The 16885-nt window shown below is 47.3% G+C and overlaps 1 protein-coding gene across 4 annotated transcripts in view; it reads right to left on the bottom strand.

The window, feature by feature from the left end:
- The window catches only part of SUN3 (Sad1 and UNC84 domain containing 3), a 149536-nt gene that overhangs the window by 15543 nt on the left and 117108 nt on the right, over nt 1-16885 (bottom strand). For 3 of the 4 annotated variants that reach the window (XM_089532491.1, XM_089532489.1, XM_089532488.1), the window contains exons 8-9: nt 11434-11605; nt 10043-10127 (exon numbers count right to left, since the gene is read on the bottom strand). In XM_089532491.1, coding sequence (XP_089388617.1) covers nt 10043-10127; nt 11434-11605 — 257 coding nt within the window. The remainder of the gene's footprint in view (nt 1-10042; nt 10128-11433; nt 11606-16885) is intronic. The other variant, XM_089532490.1, reaches the window with a different exon arrangement.

The following is a 16885-nucleotide window of genomic DNA, read 5'->3' as shown; positions in this document are numbered from 1 at the left end:
CAGTCTGGAGCTATTGTTAAAACAATTTCTCAGTATGTTCCTTCAGAGCAGAGATAACACATTTCTGTAAGCTATTCATGCCTTCACGTGCACCTGAAGATGGCAGGTTGCTTACATGTAACTGTAGTTCTTCAAGTGGTCATCTGTGAATTGACACAGTTAGGTTATCCTCTGCCTGCACAGTGCATCTTCGGAAACATCTAGAGCTATCACATAAGTGCTTGGTGGTAGCCATGGCCACTCTCTGAGAAACCTACCAGCTTGCTTCCCATCTAGGCCCTCAGTTCTATAGATGCCAAAGAAGCAGCTCAAGATCTAAGAAGGGGCAGGACATGATGAGCAGGGAGGATGGGTGGGTTTGTGTGAATTCACAGATGACCACTCAAAGAACTACAGTTATAGGTAAGCAACTTGTCCTTCTTATTCCTAGACTCTGTGAATCACACATCTAGGTTACTAGCAAGCTACTAGCAAAAAAAAAAAAAAAAGAGAGAAAAACACAGCCCTCCCAAATGCAGCCTCCATTGGATAGTGAGATACAAAAGTAAGCAGTAGGGAACATGTGATGGCTCTGCAGGTATCATGCAGAGAAATCCCATAAAGGAATGTTATCAGGACTGCAAGTGTGGCTGGGGAAAGTGTAGTCTTCCACATGAACTCCATTCACTATCATCCCTAGTCAGCCTGTTAAAAGGCTCCTGTGACCGGGTGGGAAGAAGGAGGCGGTTGATGGAGGAGAGGACGAGGCGGAAGAGACAGAGGTGGAAGAGACAGAAGAAAACTCCCAAGGATAGGAAACAGCTGGGGTGCCTACAGGAGATGAGATTGAGAGGACGGAGGCCCAAAAAGGGGGAAGGGGTGGAGCCATAGAAGGGCGAGGTCTGGTGAGCATAAAAGGAAAGTGACAGGTGGCTGCAGGGAGGAGGAGTTGTGGAAGACAGGAGCATGTTGAGGTGGTCACAAGAGGGACAGCAGAGGTGACTTACAGCTCAAGACGAGAAGGCTGACTGGCACCCCTGCAGCATGGCAGAGGTCTCCATGGAAAGGTGATTCTAAAGAACTCTTGCTGGGAATGAGACTTGGGCATTAAAAGAAGCGGGACCAAGGCTACCTTAGAAGGCACATGGTGGGATGAGAAGGGCCAATATTGGAAACACGGACCTGGCCCGATCATGTTAGAAAAAGCAGATGCCGAAGGGAGCGAGAAGTTCAGTTGGCGGCGCTAGGCAGTTTCCCTTTGTAAGGGTGAAGTAACCCGCAGCATATTGCTGTACAGTGGTACCCCGGGATACGAATGCACCGCCTTACGAAATTTCCGGGTTACGAAAGAAATTCAATTAATTAATTATTTCCGGGTTACGAAGGTTATTCCGGGTTGCGAAAGAAATTTTGGTGCTTTTCGGCGCGATTTCACCCGGAATCGCGGCTTTCGCTATTAAAGCCTATGGGCTTTTTCGGCTAGCGAAAGTTTCCGGGTTACGAAGGGCTCCGCGGAACGGATTACTTTCGTAACCCGGGGTACCACTGTATTTTGAGTTAAGTTGGAACTGGACTGGGATACTATGTATCCGTTATTAAAGTTTGTTGCACTAAAGCATGTGGTTCGTTGTTTATTGAAGATAACACGGACCCAGTTGCAGACAGACATCCTGTCGGTTTACCTCACTAAGCACCTCAACACTCTCACCACCCCTCTCTCCATTCTGGACTCTCTTTGACTGGAAACAAGATCTGTCTAGGTAATGTCTAGGAACTTCATTATAACCAAATACTGATTAGATCTAAAAATGTATTTCCATTAGCATATCCTCACATCTATTCATCTGTCCCCCTTTGTTTCCTATCTCTTGTGTGTGCACGTTAACATCTGTGTATGTCTGTGTATGCATTTCACCTATCCCCCTAATAAAATATAAAATTTATTTTAAAAGCTTCTGGAGTTCTGTGTGATTGCAGACCTGATATAGCTGAGCTGTATCCCAAGGTAGCCATTGCCCCGGACGACTAGATCTTTCCTTTGAGCGAAGTTCCATATTCCCCTAAAAGCAAAGGGCGTCCTCCCCAGACCCCAGCCATCAGGGTAACAAGATGTCTATAATTATTAGGACTACTCCATCACAGGACTGAAAGGATTCAAAATGGTCAAACTTTAAAACATCAGTGTGGGAAGTACCTTTCATCTCATGACCACTTGTAGAATTTGCCCTCACCACATAGTGGCATATGGTTATTGAATATCACTGTGGGTTGGAAAGCAAAAATAGCATCTCCAACCCCCCAACAAGAGATTTCAGAACTCCTTTATGACAAGGAGGATGCCTGTAAAGGCCATTTCCAAAACCTGACAAGGGTTGTGGACAGCCTAACAGAGGCTATGAAAAACAGTGCCTAATAAACAATTCTCTGATGTTTGTACAATGAAGAAGAGCCCTTCAAAGAGTGCTGTATATGTTGTCTGGTAGGGCAACACAAAAAACAGAACTTGGTATAGTGCCAATTGATATTATAACAGAAGACAGATTCCTCATGATCAATGCTCAACTCCAGATATTTGTGGAGCAGCTGGGTTCAGAAATAATAATATAATAATAATAATATTTATTTATTTATTTATACCCCACTCTTCAGCCAAAAGGCTATCAAAGCAGCTTACAAATTGTTATTTAGACATTTCCCTGTCCTCAGGCTTACAATCTAAAGAGACATGACACAAAAGGAGAAGGGAATGGAAGTGGGGAAGGAGAAAAGGCGAGCAGATCTTCCCTCCCTCTGATGCCTGGACCATGGCAGATGGACTGGAGGGAGGGCCCTTCTTCTTACTCTGATTAGGCCCAATGGAACTGGCCTGCCCTTCTCTCCCTCTGGATGATGGTGGATGAGGGAAGACCTTCTTCTTTCAGGCAAGGCCTGATGGAGCTGGCCTGCTCTCCTCTCTCTCTCTGGATGATAGCGGAGGGAGGGAGGGCCTTCTTCTTTTCAGGCAAGGCCTGATGGAGCTGGTTTGTCTTTCTCTCCCTCTGGATGGTGGGTGGAGGGAAGGAGGGCCTTCTTCTTTAAGGCAAGGCCTGATGGAGCTGGCTTGCCTTTCTCTCCCTCTGAATGATGGTGGATGGAGTGAGGGCCTTTTTCTTTTTTAGAAGAAAAGACTGAGAATAGTTACTTGTATATGATAGGGGCAAGCAAAGTCATCCAATATGGTAAGAAAAGTATTTATTGCCAGCATGGTAATGGTCTACAGACATGAAGTGTGCATACATTGGAGGGCGGGACATGAAAGTGATATACATGTCTTCCCAATGGAGCAAAGGAGACTGCTATGGAACAAGTACCTCATGATGTGAAAAAACATAATCAGGTCCAATAGCAACCAAGCACAGTGATGCATCAGAGGAAGGATGGATGTAAAGTTAACATATGAAAGTTCAAGGCCAAGACTCAATATCTGTTTTTCTTAACCACAGTGAAAAAGTGAATACTCATTGCAAATGAGAAAATGGACAGGCTTGAGAACACCAGTATTCCTCTAAAACAGTTTTCATTTCCCACTTATTGTGGTCTGGAAAGCGTACTCTCTTGTAGAACCAGTAAGTAAGGCAGAGGGAGGTTGTTAACTTGCAAAAATGAGACTGCAGTAGCAGCAACACATTGACATACACATTCCAAAAGAAAGGGAAGCCAAGAATGTCTGAGAATGCAGTAGCACTAGCAATGGTTATCCCTGAGCAACTTCGGTGGCACATTTTGGTGGCCTGCACAAGGTTGCCATTTTGAGACGGAAACACAGAAAACTTTTTTCATGGAGAAACTTTGTCTCATAGAGAGTTCCAATAAATGCTCATGCATGCACCATAGAGAACAATCCATGGCCTCATGGAGGCAGCAGAATAACTTATCATTGTATGATAATCAGATAGAGCAAATTGTTTGAAAGATCTCAGGATGAGCAGTATCCACAACTGACATGTATTTCTGATGCTGCAGTAACCAGCCAATTTCTGAACTTATCAAATTTTCTGTAAGTAGCTGGTGCTGATAGGTGCCTGCTGCCTGAATTGGTGCTGAAAACTGGCAGGATAAACTACTAGTTGAGTTGAGCTGGATGGAATGGCAGAGGTGTCTGAAGCACATAGACCCACATCACGGTCTAAAGTGGTAATCAGCAGGTGTACATCTGCACCCTTGAAATAATACCTTGGGGGAAAAAATGTTATGGAAGACTCCCATGTCCCTCAATAAAAAATTATCCATGCATTAGAACATGGTCCATAAGAAACTAGAGAAAAATTACGAACACCTGACCTTCAGTATCAAGGGACAGATTTATTGTTATATGTTATTATAAGTTATTATATGGGGTAGAAAAACACAAAATACTATGATACCCAGGCACTGAAGGATCGACCTCTTGGTCTGATTCTTCTGAAGAGGATTAGACTATGAAAAACATTCGGCACGGTGGGACCAAACTATTACATTTACTCTGTATACAGTAGGAGAATGGTACAAATGTTCAGATGTCAGTATGGAGGTATCAATATCTTTGTCTGCATCCCCATATGGAGTAAGAAGATTATGCTGACAATGGGCCTTTAGTATGGAGGGACAGACCTATTAACTTGCCTCTGCATGGAGCAGAGGAGCCGCACCAATTATCAGTCTTCAGTATGGAAGGACCATATGAGGTGAGAAAGGGCACCAATGATCAGCCCTCAGCATAGAGGGGCTGAAACCGGCCTCTGTTTCCTCTGCAGGGGACCAACCCCTCAAGCCAGAAAAAAACACGACTCCCATCTCTTGGCTGCCCTGTACCAACGGGCCCTTCAACCCCAGCCTGCCTCCTGCTCTGCTTCAGCACCTGCTGCCTCGGAGTCCGTACCAGCCACTGCTGGTTCTGTGGCCCAGAGATCCTCCACTGAGCCAAGTACCACCACCTCAATCCCTGAAAAGGGTGATGGGTCCAAAGGAGCACGTCAGTCGAGATCCAAATCGAAGTCCTCCAAAAAGGACAAGACTAAGTCTAGGGACTCAAGCTCCAAAAAGGATTCTGCCCATGCTAAAGATACGAGCTCCCTTGCGGATTCAAGCTCAAAATCCTCCTCTAGAAAGAGGTCCACGCCCTCGGATATGGGAGACGTTTCTCCTCAGGGCTCATCAAAGAAGAGGCCTTTGGATTCAGGAGATGGCTCCTCTCGTGGCTCTTCCCATAAAAAGGCCCGTGCCAAGACTTCCGATGGTGCTCGGTCTTCTTCCAAGGACCATGGTTCGCCCTTGGTACCCAGACGGGATGCGTCGGTACCACTCTCTCCCCAGGCCTGTCCGACCTTGGTCTCGGCCTCGGTTGCCTCTCCACCTGCTACATTGGCCTTCCATCAACACTCCGTTGAGGATGTTGACACCGCCACTCAGTCATCTCGTCGTCGATCACCGACGCCAGTGCCTCGGGTTCAGGTCCACGAGGCAGAGGTTCATCAGCCCCCCTGCTCCTCTCACCATGATGAGTCAGACTACTACGACAGTGAGACAGACAGATACTTTGTCTCCGTAAACTGGGAGGTTGTCCAGACTCGCTTGGGCCCGAAGACCACTGTACCCCCAATGCCAAGGTCCATTTTGCCTTCGACGCCTAAGTCTGCTCTGAGGTCACGGTCCATTCCACCACCAATGGCTGTCGCGTCTTCTCCTGCTTCGGGTTCAAGGCCCCGTTCCATTGTCACCACTGCTATGCAGATGCGTCACTCTTCTCACGTGGACTTGATTCCTGACTCTTCAGATCATACAGATCCTTGTGCATCTCAAATCGACTCAGGCTCCTCGGACAAGGTCGCCCCTCAGTCCCCACAGGAACTATTCCAGCCAGGTGCTTCATCTTCTACTGACAATGTCCGTACCTTTGCGGAGCACATCATCAAGATAGCTAACACCTTGGATGTCCAGATCACACACACCAAAGATGATGCCACCAACCCAATTGAGAGACAGATTCATGGCAAGGTACTGACACCACCTTCCATTCCGCTGCTGCCATCCCTTGAGAAAATAGCCAAGCGCTCTTGGGATGCACCTGCCTCACTGACACTGACGACTAGGAAGATTGAGGCCCTCTACAGAATTTCTCCTTCTCAATCTTGGCTGCTAGCACACCACAAACAGAATTCTGCCATAGTTGAAGGATCTCAGGAATCTTTCACTCCTAAGATGTCCACTTCTCCTGAAGACCAAGAGGCCAAAAAGGTCGATGGCCTAGCAAAGAAGGCCTATTGCTCTTCTGTTCTGGGACTCAAGGTCGCCAACTATAATGCCTGTATGGGGGCTTACATACAGTGCTTAATGGAGAAGATCTCGCCCATCATCCCTGATCTCCCGGAAGACTGTCAGGTCACAGAGATCAGGGATGAGGCCCATTCTATCGGCAGCTGGCTCATCACCTCAACCCATCACTCCATGGGCTACTCCGCCAAGTCCATGGTGGCAGCTATTGCCCTCAGAAGGCATGCTTGGCTCTGCTCGTCAGAACATAACCCAAACGCGAAGGCCACCATCGAAGACATGCCCTTCAACGACGCAGGCCTATTCAACCGCGAGACTGACCAGCGACTCAATTTCAAGTACCATATAAAAGCGGCCGCCAAGAAGCATGGTATGTCTACTCCTTCCCAGACCCCATTTCGAAAGCACCAAAGGCAGTGGAATGGTGAGGGCCAGCAATATTTTCAGAAGGACCGTCCATAGTTGGCAATCTTGATGTCCAACACCGCCGACGCGTAAAACTTCTTGGCTAGGCCGTCAATCTTCCTACTCTCCTTATCCACAGGGGAGGAAGACGGGCGGGCAGCAAACGAGGTCTGTGATCCCTCCACAATTGCAGAGTTTGGCTTTGGATGGTTGAAAAGCCAAGACGGCCCCGATGGCGTGACCCTATATAAATTCTCGATCTTCCTGGAGGTAGACGAGATGGTGGCAGGGGTCTCCCATGACCTCTTGGCAATCTTCTCGAGCGAAGGCAGGAAGGCCAGGGAAGGAGGAGCTGGGGCTGAGCCGTGGATCCGACGCTCTACAGGGTCGAGGGCGTCCTCCTCAGAGTGGGAGACCTCCAATTTGAGGGCATCAGCCATACAGATGACCCTATCCGAAAAAGATCTGACGTCATCCGAGGGCGATGGTGCGTCAGGAAGCCCAAAGGATAACGGCTGTTCAATGTCAACTAGTGGAGAGAGAGAACGAGAACGGGAGCATGAGCCTGAGGGGGATCTGCTTGCACCCCGACTCAAGGGAGATGGATCTCTGCTGGTGTGATGCATCCTGCCCGTTTCGTCGACCTTGGAGAAGGAAGTTGGTTGAGGAGAATGGGGTCTCACTCTTGTTGAGCCCGGTAGATTGCGCCGTAGATGACCCGGATCAACCGGGAGCAAGTATTGACCTGTGTGGTGGTCGTAAATGAGATCGGGATAGGTGTCAAAAAGGGCCCGATCGGGTTGGATGTGGTCACGGTCGGGATGGTAGCGCTGAGCAGAGTCATCGGGATGGTAGCGCTCATCGGGATGGTAGCGCTGCACGGGCTCTTCGGGATGGTAGCGCTAAGTGGAGTCACCAGCTAGCGCTTCATCAGCTTCAGCGCCGAGGGCGGCTCTATCCCAAGGTTGAGGAGGCGCTTGGCGGTGTCTGTACCGGGTTGGAGATGGGGACGCCTGTCTGCGCCTCTGAGGTGAAGGTCGGGATGGAGACGGAGAAGGGCATCTGCGTCTCTGAGGCGAGAGTGGGGCATCGGAGTCCGGGATTTCGCCCTCGGACTCGGAGCTCTGGTCTAAGTCCACGATCTGGAGATCCTTGTCCGGGACGGACAGGTGAGACGAGACCAGAATCCTCGGTTCCAGCGGCGGAGGGATAGAGCCCGAGACTACCTCTGGGATAGGTGTCGCAGAGGGCCTCGAAACGGGGGGAGGCACTGAGATTGTGCTCGGGGGCCCTTTCCGTCGGGTCTTAGGCAGCGGGGAAGCCGATTTGATGCGCCTCGAGTCCTGGTCTGACTTGGAGGACTTAGAGGGCTTTTGCTTGTCTCCATGCTTCCTTTTGGAGGCCTTGTCCGGCTTCTCCAAATGGGCCGAAGCAGAGGTGGAGGACAACTGGTCAGGCTCTCCAGAGGCTCCCGCTTGAAAAACCTTGTCATAGAGGGACGCTTTGAGTTTCTGGTCCCGGTTTTTCAAAGCTTGGGAAGTCATGGCTCTGCAATAAGCGCAGGTGCCTGGAATATGGGCTTCACCAAGGCAGAGGACGCACTTGTCGTAGCCGTCCGAGATGGGGATTTTTACCCCGCAATTAGTGCACCATTTAAAGGAGGCCATGAAGTGGTCCTCCGGAGCAAGTTGTAGGTCGTTTACCAGTCCAAGGTCAAGTCCGCGGTGTAGGAAGAATCAAGGGAGTCCGAAAGGATGGTCAAGAGCAAAGTCCGAGTCAATAGGCAGAGATTCAATCCAATAACAATAATAGCGAAGTTCCTCGAGCTGCTAACGCGGCGGAATGAAGGAACTGAAGAGGAGCGGGCCACCAGGGGCCTTATATACGGGATGGGCGGGGCTACCGCCAAAAAGTTGCAAAGAGACTGCAGAAAGTTACATGACTTTCTGCCCAGAGATTCTAGAAGTTTCCGAGTTTGCTGCGCATGCGCAGAAATAACCCATTTGTGTGATTCGCAGAGACCACGAAGAAGAAACTACTTTGAGGGTTGCATGTAAAAAGGCAGCTTTGACAGGCTGCGAGTCACTCCTGGAGAGTTTAGGCTCTGGAAAGTCTTTTTTCCAAACCAAAAGTGATGACAAATCAGGAAGGGAGGCAGTGAAATCATCTCCATGTATCCGTGCAGGGAACAGCTTTTTCAGAAATTTTTGAATTGAGGGGAAATGGGGCCTTCACTGAAGCCACTGCAGGCTGCACTTTGCTCATCTCTATTTTAGAAGTAAACCTAAACAACAGTTGACTGCCTTTCAAGTTCAAGTGCACTTGACTGATATGTGATTAGTAGGTTGAGACTAGGCTCCTCTGGCATCTCATCTTACTATAGTTATCTGAGATCACAGTTCTCTATAATTGAAGAGCTATTGTGAAAGTATCTCACAAATTTATTGGACTTTTTCAACAAGCGTTGACAGAGCTGATTGGTCATATAGATGAAGAAATTGTAATATAGATGGAAAAATAGTGATATTAAATATCACTATTTTTCCATCTATATTACAAGAAAAAGGACACCCTGAAATGACAAATGTGACCAGAGGTAGCTAGATGTCATTAAATATTTGTCATTTCAGGGTGTCCTTTTTCTTATGCCCATCATTTTAACAGTAGTTAATAAGAGTTTATTTTATTTTATTTTATTTGCCAACTATTAGGAAAGTTGCACATTTTTCTACCATCTTTGAACAGTTACAGGATACTTCAGAATTAAAGCAGTTTGACACCATGTTAACAGCCATGACTCAATCCTATAAAATCCTGCAATTTGTAGGTTGATGCAGTATTCAGCCTGGTCTGTTGGAGTGCACTGGTGCCTCTGTAGAACAGAGTCATGGTACTTAGTGGTGTCAAACTGCTCTAATTCAACAGTATGGATATACATATCTTATGGCTTGAATACTGGAATATTCAAACTTTTAACATTTGTATGGAGCAGGGATCACATATGGTTTATGAACTCCCACAGCCCTCACAACTAGCTATGCTGTCTACATCTGAAGCAAGTTTTAGGTCAAGAATATCTGGGTTGTTGTGAAGTTTGGAAAAGTGAACCCAGAGTTCGGAAAAGGGATGTTTACATTTTTACTCCCAGCATGATCAATATCTGGGAACTACAGCCCAAAAATTAACTTTTCCAAACTGTGGGTTGCTGGGTGCTCTGAAGAACTGAGATGTCTGTTGTGACTTCTAAAGTTTGAACCGAACATAGCTGACTATTAAAGCTGATTGTGCTATGCTAGGTTTTAAGAGCAACAACTTCCAAAATATTAAAAGAACTTCCAAAAGTTTGATTAACAGCCACTGCCAGTAATACCTGCTGATTTGAGGGCATAATCAGGCATTTGAACATAATCTTCATCCAGTTTTTCCATTAATGTTTTAAGCATCTTTTCAATACTCTGTCAGTGGATGAGAGGTAAATAATTTAAAATTCACTTCACAATACTACATCTTGAAACTACATACCGAGAAGGAAAATGTAAATCAGATATGCATACACACATACACAGACACATCTAAAACCAAAAGAATAACATTAATTTATAGTTGAAGTTATTCAGAGTTCTTGCACTGAATTAATTCGAGAAGCAGTAGTCAACCTGTACTTTGCATGCCACAAGTAGCACAGATAATAAAAGTGTGTTGTATCTAAAGAGAAAGACATAAAGAAAGACTATGTCATGGAATCATTCTTCCCTAGGGATGTGAAAGGCTAGAAAAAAAGGAATTTTTTAAAGAAAGCTTTCCCCATTCCAGTGTTTTTGTTCATCAAACAAAAGTGGGAGCTCTACTGCTGATTGAATCCAATTCCTTTTGAATGATTCCATGTAACACATAGAGTGGCTCTTTTTGCCATGTCTGCAAAAAAGATTAGAAAGTTAGAGTTTAACAAAATTGCCATAAATTGCCAGGGAGACGCCAAGTATTAATTAGATTTTATGATTATACCATATATATTTACTAATATCCAGGAAAGGTGTCTTATTTTTCCTGTTGCCCTTTTTAACAGTTAACTATTTTTAACTGCACATAAAATGTTGGGACATTTTTTGTCCTTTGTATTCTGTGCATTTTGGTTTAAATGCTAGTACAATAAATGTTACCTTGACTTGTTTTTGTTCATATCCAATGTGGAAGGGTTCTCTTCCTATTTTTCTCCAGGCTTTCACATCTTCACATATTCCAACATGGTGGGAGGTTGGGCTAGATGCCCCTTGCATTCCCTTCCAAATCTAAGGCCTGTTACAGACTGCCAAAATAAAGCTGCTTCAGGTCTCTTTGGAGGTATGCTGTTTAAATGATGAATGGGACCTAAGAGTCCGGAGGTCGTGCCAAAGCCATACTACACTCCTAATCACTGGAGTGCAGCTTTGGTGCAGCTTCCGGATTCTTAGGGTGCATGCATCATTTAAACAGCATACTTCCAAAGAGACCCGAAGCAGCTTTATTTTGGCAGTCTGTAACAGGCCTAAGATTCTATGGTTCTATGATCTTGATTCCTTCCTGCTTCCCCTGTTCTGTTGCCTTTTACCTAGCTAAACAGCCTAGGCAAAGCCATCACTAGATATTGGAGCTGTATGTGTATGCAGTATAGTGGCACTATGTCAGGATTTTATCTTTCATGCACTTGCAAAGTACGTTGGTCACCTATTAGGTTAAATGACAAAGAAATATGTTTGACTGCAAAATCTCATTAATTCTTACCCATTTTGTAATGCCTTTGCTAGTATAGCCTTCTAGCACTTCACTGACAGCACGATGGGTTATGTCCTTCATATCTGATCTCAGACCAGGCAGCCGTGATTGTAGATTATCCACCTGCTCCTTCAGAGTTGAGAGGTCAAGTACCTTTCCCCTCAAAAGATAATTAGCCTTCCTAAAGGTAAATAGTGGAGGAAAGTGATACAAAGCACTGCTTCTTCTGTCTGTATATAATAATAAATAATAATAAATATTAATTTATATCCTGCCTCTTCCGATTGACTATTATTGTGCAATAATTTCTAAGAAGTCACTTTAATTATAAAAGTCTATTTTACTTCAGATAGACTAGGGAGCAGATAATGATAAAGAACTCTTCTGCAGTAAAGGCTTTGCATATTTATATAAAGTAACATTGAAGTCAACATGATGATTTTTCCCAAGTCTGTACATTCATCAGTTTATTTTAGTAATTGTTTTCAATGTAGGATCAAGTATGAAGATGAGAAATGAAATTGTGGCTTTTTTTTTTTTTACTGGATTTGCTGTCCTTCCAAGCCCTGTACATAACCAGCACATTTGCAGCCGTTAAGGAGTAGCATGGTTTCACATCATCAAGTCTCTGAACAGTTGCCATTTCATAAACAAAGTAGGGAACAAAAATACTCTCCTCCTCAGATAGCTTTGCCTGCTCTGTCCCGATCAGCTTCCCTCTCTTCTCTCTTTCTTAGAAATGTCTTGTGAGGGCTAGCAATTCCTCTAATAAAAGAATCTCTCACTGAAAAAATTCTGCTCACAATGATACCATGAAATTTCCTAGCAGCCCTAAAGTTGCTTAGGCTATAAGAGGTAGATGGAGTGGTATGTCTGAAATGAAATTATGTATGAAGTGTGTAGATAGGGACTGTTAGCATAGCGTTAGTAGAAAAATGTCCAGGATCTGGGTAAAACGTGTGTAATTATACTACTTGTTAAACTAAACAATTGTGTAATTATACTGGATGGAAGAACCACATTACAGATGAACTAACAGAATAAAGGACACTACACTCCTGACTTTGCAAAACCTGAGAAGGTATGTTCATTATTGGGGCTCTTGGAGTTCTCTCATTCATAGGATTCCCACGAGTTGAAGCTAACTTGATGGCAAACAACAACAATAACCATTATTTCAGAAGGTCATCTGCAAATACATACAAATGGGTTGTACTGCGCCTGCACAGTGCTGCTCAGAAAACTTCTGGAATCACTGGGCAATGTTAACTTTGCAACTTTTTGGCAGTAGCTCCGCCCATCCCTTATGAGTCCCCTGCCTTCCCGCTCTTTCCCCAATTCCGAAATTTACGCCGCGTAAGCGACATGAGAATGAGCCAATGAAGAGCAGGACACTGAGGGGAGGATGGGTGGGATTTGTATGTATTCGTAGATGACCACTCGAAGAAATACTGTTACAGGTGAGCAACCTGTCCTTCTTCTTCGTAGTCTCTGCGCATCATACAAAAGGGTTAGACTGACAAGCTTAGGTCAGTGATGGAGAGAGTGTCATGACACCAAGTTCGATTCAAATAAAGCGGTATTTATTAAACCACACAATAAAAAAAATTTGAACCAAAACTGTGTTTGATATGTTCAGTACTTCAATAAATAGTACTTTAAGTCATCAACAACAATAGGATCATAGCATGAAAAATGTTAAAGTCGTAAGGCACATTTTCCAACATATTAGGTCAGGGGTAGGCAACCTTTTTGAGGAGGGGGCCGGGTTGCTGACCCTCAGACAACTGGTGGGCCGAAGCCAAAAAAAAAAAAAAATTAATAAGGAGGGAGAAGGCCGCCGGCAATCGCAGCGATCGCCAGCGGCCCCGCGCGCTCCTTCTCGGCCTCTGCGGAGGCTTCGACCTCCACAGAGGCCAAGACGGAGGGAGGAGGCCGCCAGAGGCGGCCCCGCGTGCTCCTTCCCGGCCTCTGCGGAGGCTTCAGCCTCCTCAGAGGCCGAGATGGAGGGAAGAGGGAGCTGCCGGCGGCCCTGCGCGCTCCTTCCCAGCCTCTGTGGAGGCTTTGGCCTCCATAGAGGCCGAGACGGAGGGAGGAGGCCGCCAGCGGCGGCCCCGCACGCTCTTTCCTGGCCTCTGCGGAGGCTTCGGCCTCCACAGAGGCCAAAACGGAGGGAGGAGGCCGGCAGTGGCAGCCCCGTGGGCCCCTTCCCAGCCTCTGCGGAGGCTTTGGCCTCCACAGAGGCCGAGACGGAGGGAGGAGGCCGGCGGCGGCAGCCCCATGGGCCCCTTCCCGGCCTGTGCGGAGGCTTCAGCCTCCACAGACAACAAGAAGGAGGGAGGAGGCCGCAGGGAGGCGGGGAGGGGTGGCGCGACCGTGCGCAGGAGGCACTGCCTCCACCTTCGCCTCCTCCGCCCCAGGCCTCGCTGCCCTCCTCTTCCTATGCCTCCTCCGCGCCACCCAGAGCGGCACGGAAGCTGTGGCAGGGGCCAGTCCCAAGGCCTCAGCGGGCCGGATCTGGCCTGCGGGTAGTAGGTTGCCGACCCCTGTATTACGTCATGAAAGACCAATGTAAACCACGTCAATCATGTGTAAACCATGCCAAGTCTGACAATCAAGACATTCATTGTCAACAGCTTGTAAATAAATGGAAATGCAGTGCAAACATCAATCTAAACCTGAAACCAATACTGCCCTCCCAAAGACTGCATCTTGTTTGGCCCTGTTGTCCAGTCTATAATATTTGATGAAAGTCAAGGGCTGAGACCAAACAGCAGCTTTACAGACATCCTCTAAAGCAGGGGTAGGTAACCTATGGCCCGCGGGCCGGATGCGGCCCGGTGAGGCCTTGGGACCGGCCCCAGCCCGGTCCTGCCGCTGATTGCCGCCAGGGCCTTTGGGGGGCAATTGTCTATAGAAGCCTCAGAAACATGCATTTATATTAACATTTTTTTAAAAATCAGCAATTTTTTTTGCGTGTCCTCCATTTTTTTTTAAAAAGTGTCTTCAATTTGAAAATTTTGCCCTACATTTGTCCTGGTTTATTTGGCTTCGGCCCCCCAGTTGTCTGAGGGACAGCAACCCGGCCCCCGGCTCAAAAAGGTTGCCTACTCCTGCTCCAAAGGGACCCCAGACAAAAAAGCGGAGGATGTTGCTACCGCCCTAGTTGCATGGGACCGAACCCTGGCTGGGAGAGGTCTGCCCAACAGTTCATAGCAGAGGTGGATGGTTCCAGCCAACCATTTGGAAAGCCTCTGAGCAGTCACAGGCAGTCCCTTTTTCGGTTCTGAATAGCACTGGAACAGTCTCTCAGAACAGCTCAAACCCACAGTCCTCTCCAAATAGAAGGTCAAAGTCCTCCATACGTCCAAGGTGTGCAAGCAGTGTTTGGTGTTGGTGGTCGGGTTCAAGGCCAGGGTCGGTAAAACAATGTCCTGACACATGTGAAAATATGACACCAGCGTAGGCAGAAAGGTAATGTCAGTATGGAGGACAACTTTATCCTTATGGAACTTAAGGAAAGGCTGATCCCTCCGCAATGCGCAGAGGTGATGGCCACAAGAAAGGCTGTCTTCCAGGTCTACAGCCTAAAGTCAGCTGTGGCCATGGGCTCAAAAGGCTTTGATTGGAGAGCGGAGGATGGAGGTTGTTGTAACCCTTCAGGAAACTCTTCAGCAGGGGGTCCCTGAAAAAGGAAGGTTTGCCATCAAACTGGAAATGAGAAAAGATGGCAGAAAGATAACACTTGATGGAGGTGAGGCACAGCCTCAAATCCAAAAGTGTCATCAGGAATTCCAACACCACCGGTGTTGACACTCAGGATGGAGAGAGGTCTCTCGCAGAGAGAAAATCAACAATTTTTTCCCATTTGGAAGGATTTCTTGGTGGCGTAGGATTTCTTGGTGGCCGGCTTTTGGGCAGCCAAGATCTCCCGTCCGTACCAAGGGAGGTAGCAAGTCTAGGGACAGAGCCTTCACACTACCATTGGTAGATTTTCAATGTCCAGATGCTGAACATCCTGGAGAGTGAGGAGATCTGGACGGTACTAGTGAAGGAGAAAGTCTTTCCAGGAGAGGTGGAGCAGGGACGGAAACCATGGTTGTCTTGGCCACCAAGGCATGATCGGATGGCATCCGAACAGTCTCTTGTCATCTTGGACACCACCCTGGTGATCCGTGGAAATGGAGGAAAGGTGTATAGCATCTCTCCTGACCAAGCGAAGATGAACGCGTCTTCGAGACAGTTGTCGTTGCGCGCTTGGGAACAGAACTGGGGACAGTGGCTGTTGAGAGCAGTTGTGAAGAGGTCAATCTGTGGGGTTCCCCACCGACCGAAGAGGTCGTTGACCATCTCAGGATGGAGACTCCACTCGTGGCAAACAGTGGAAGGCCTGCTGAGCTGGTCGGCCAAGTCGTTCTCTTCTTCAGGCAAGTGGATTGCTTGGAGCAGAATCCCTCTTGGGATGCACCATTCCCAGATGCGGAGCATGAAGACGAGCAGGGTCTGTGCCTTGGTGCCCTCTTGTTTGTAGTACATACCTGTGGTGTTGTCCGTCAGAAAAAGTACTGCCTTGTTAGAACGGTTCATCTCGAAAGCTCTCAAGGCCTTTTCCACAGCAAGCATCTCAAGGGCATTGATATGGAGAGCTTATTATTATTATTATTATTATTAACCTTTATTTATAAAGCGCTGTAAATTTACACAGCGCTGTACATACAATCTTTTTAATTGGACGGTTCCCTGCCCACCTGTCCTTGATGAAGAGGCCTGACATGTGGGCACCCCAACCTTCCATGGAAGCATCTATGGTCAGGGTGACCTGAGGCTGAGGAAGCAAAAAAGGCATGCCGACGCAAATGTTCTGGGAGTTGAGCCACCAGCGGAGCGAGCAGGAAACGGGTCTCGGGACCGTCATCCACTTGGACGGGGAGTCCGTCACTGCATTGAAGGCCAACAGGAACCATGACTGGAGGGGCCGAAACTGCAGCCTTGCCCATGGAGTCACGAACGTCGTGGAGGACATGTGTCCCAGGGATATTTGGACATCGCTGACCCTCACTCGCCTGTGGGCGAGAAAAGCCTTAACCACAGTGCAAAGAGCCTGGAAACTGTCCTGAGGGAGATAGGCGATGCAGTCTTCGGAATCAAGGACAGTACCGATGAACCTGATCTGCTTGACTGGGGTGAGATGTGACTTCTCCAAGTTCATCACAAGGCTGAGGGACGAGAGGAGCGATGAGGCGAAGTTAACGTCTTTCCATAATTCATCCTCTGAGGGGGCCACGAGGAACTAGTCGCCCAGGTACGGGAAGACTCTGGAACCTCGTAAGCCACCACTGCAGCCATGCACATGGTGAAGACTCTTGGAGCTGTGGAGAGGCCAAAGGGAAGGACATTGTATTGATACATGTCGGGAATGATGACAAAGGACAGGAACCTCCAGTGAATCTCTCAAATCCCC

This window comes from Sceloporus occidentalis, unplaced genomic scaffold (assembly GCF_023333645.1).
Source record: "Sceloporus occidentalis isolate IW3139 unplaced genomic scaffold, rSceOcc1.0.p SCAF_7, whole genome shotgun sequence".
In the NCBI taxonomy this organism is placed as follows: domain Eukaryota; kingdom Metazoa; phylum Chordata; class Lepidosauria; order Squamata; family Phrynosomatidae; genus Sceloporus; species Sceloporus occidentalis.
Note: the sequence above shows the minus strand (reverse complement) of the source record. Positions and strands in the feature narration are given on the sequence as shown.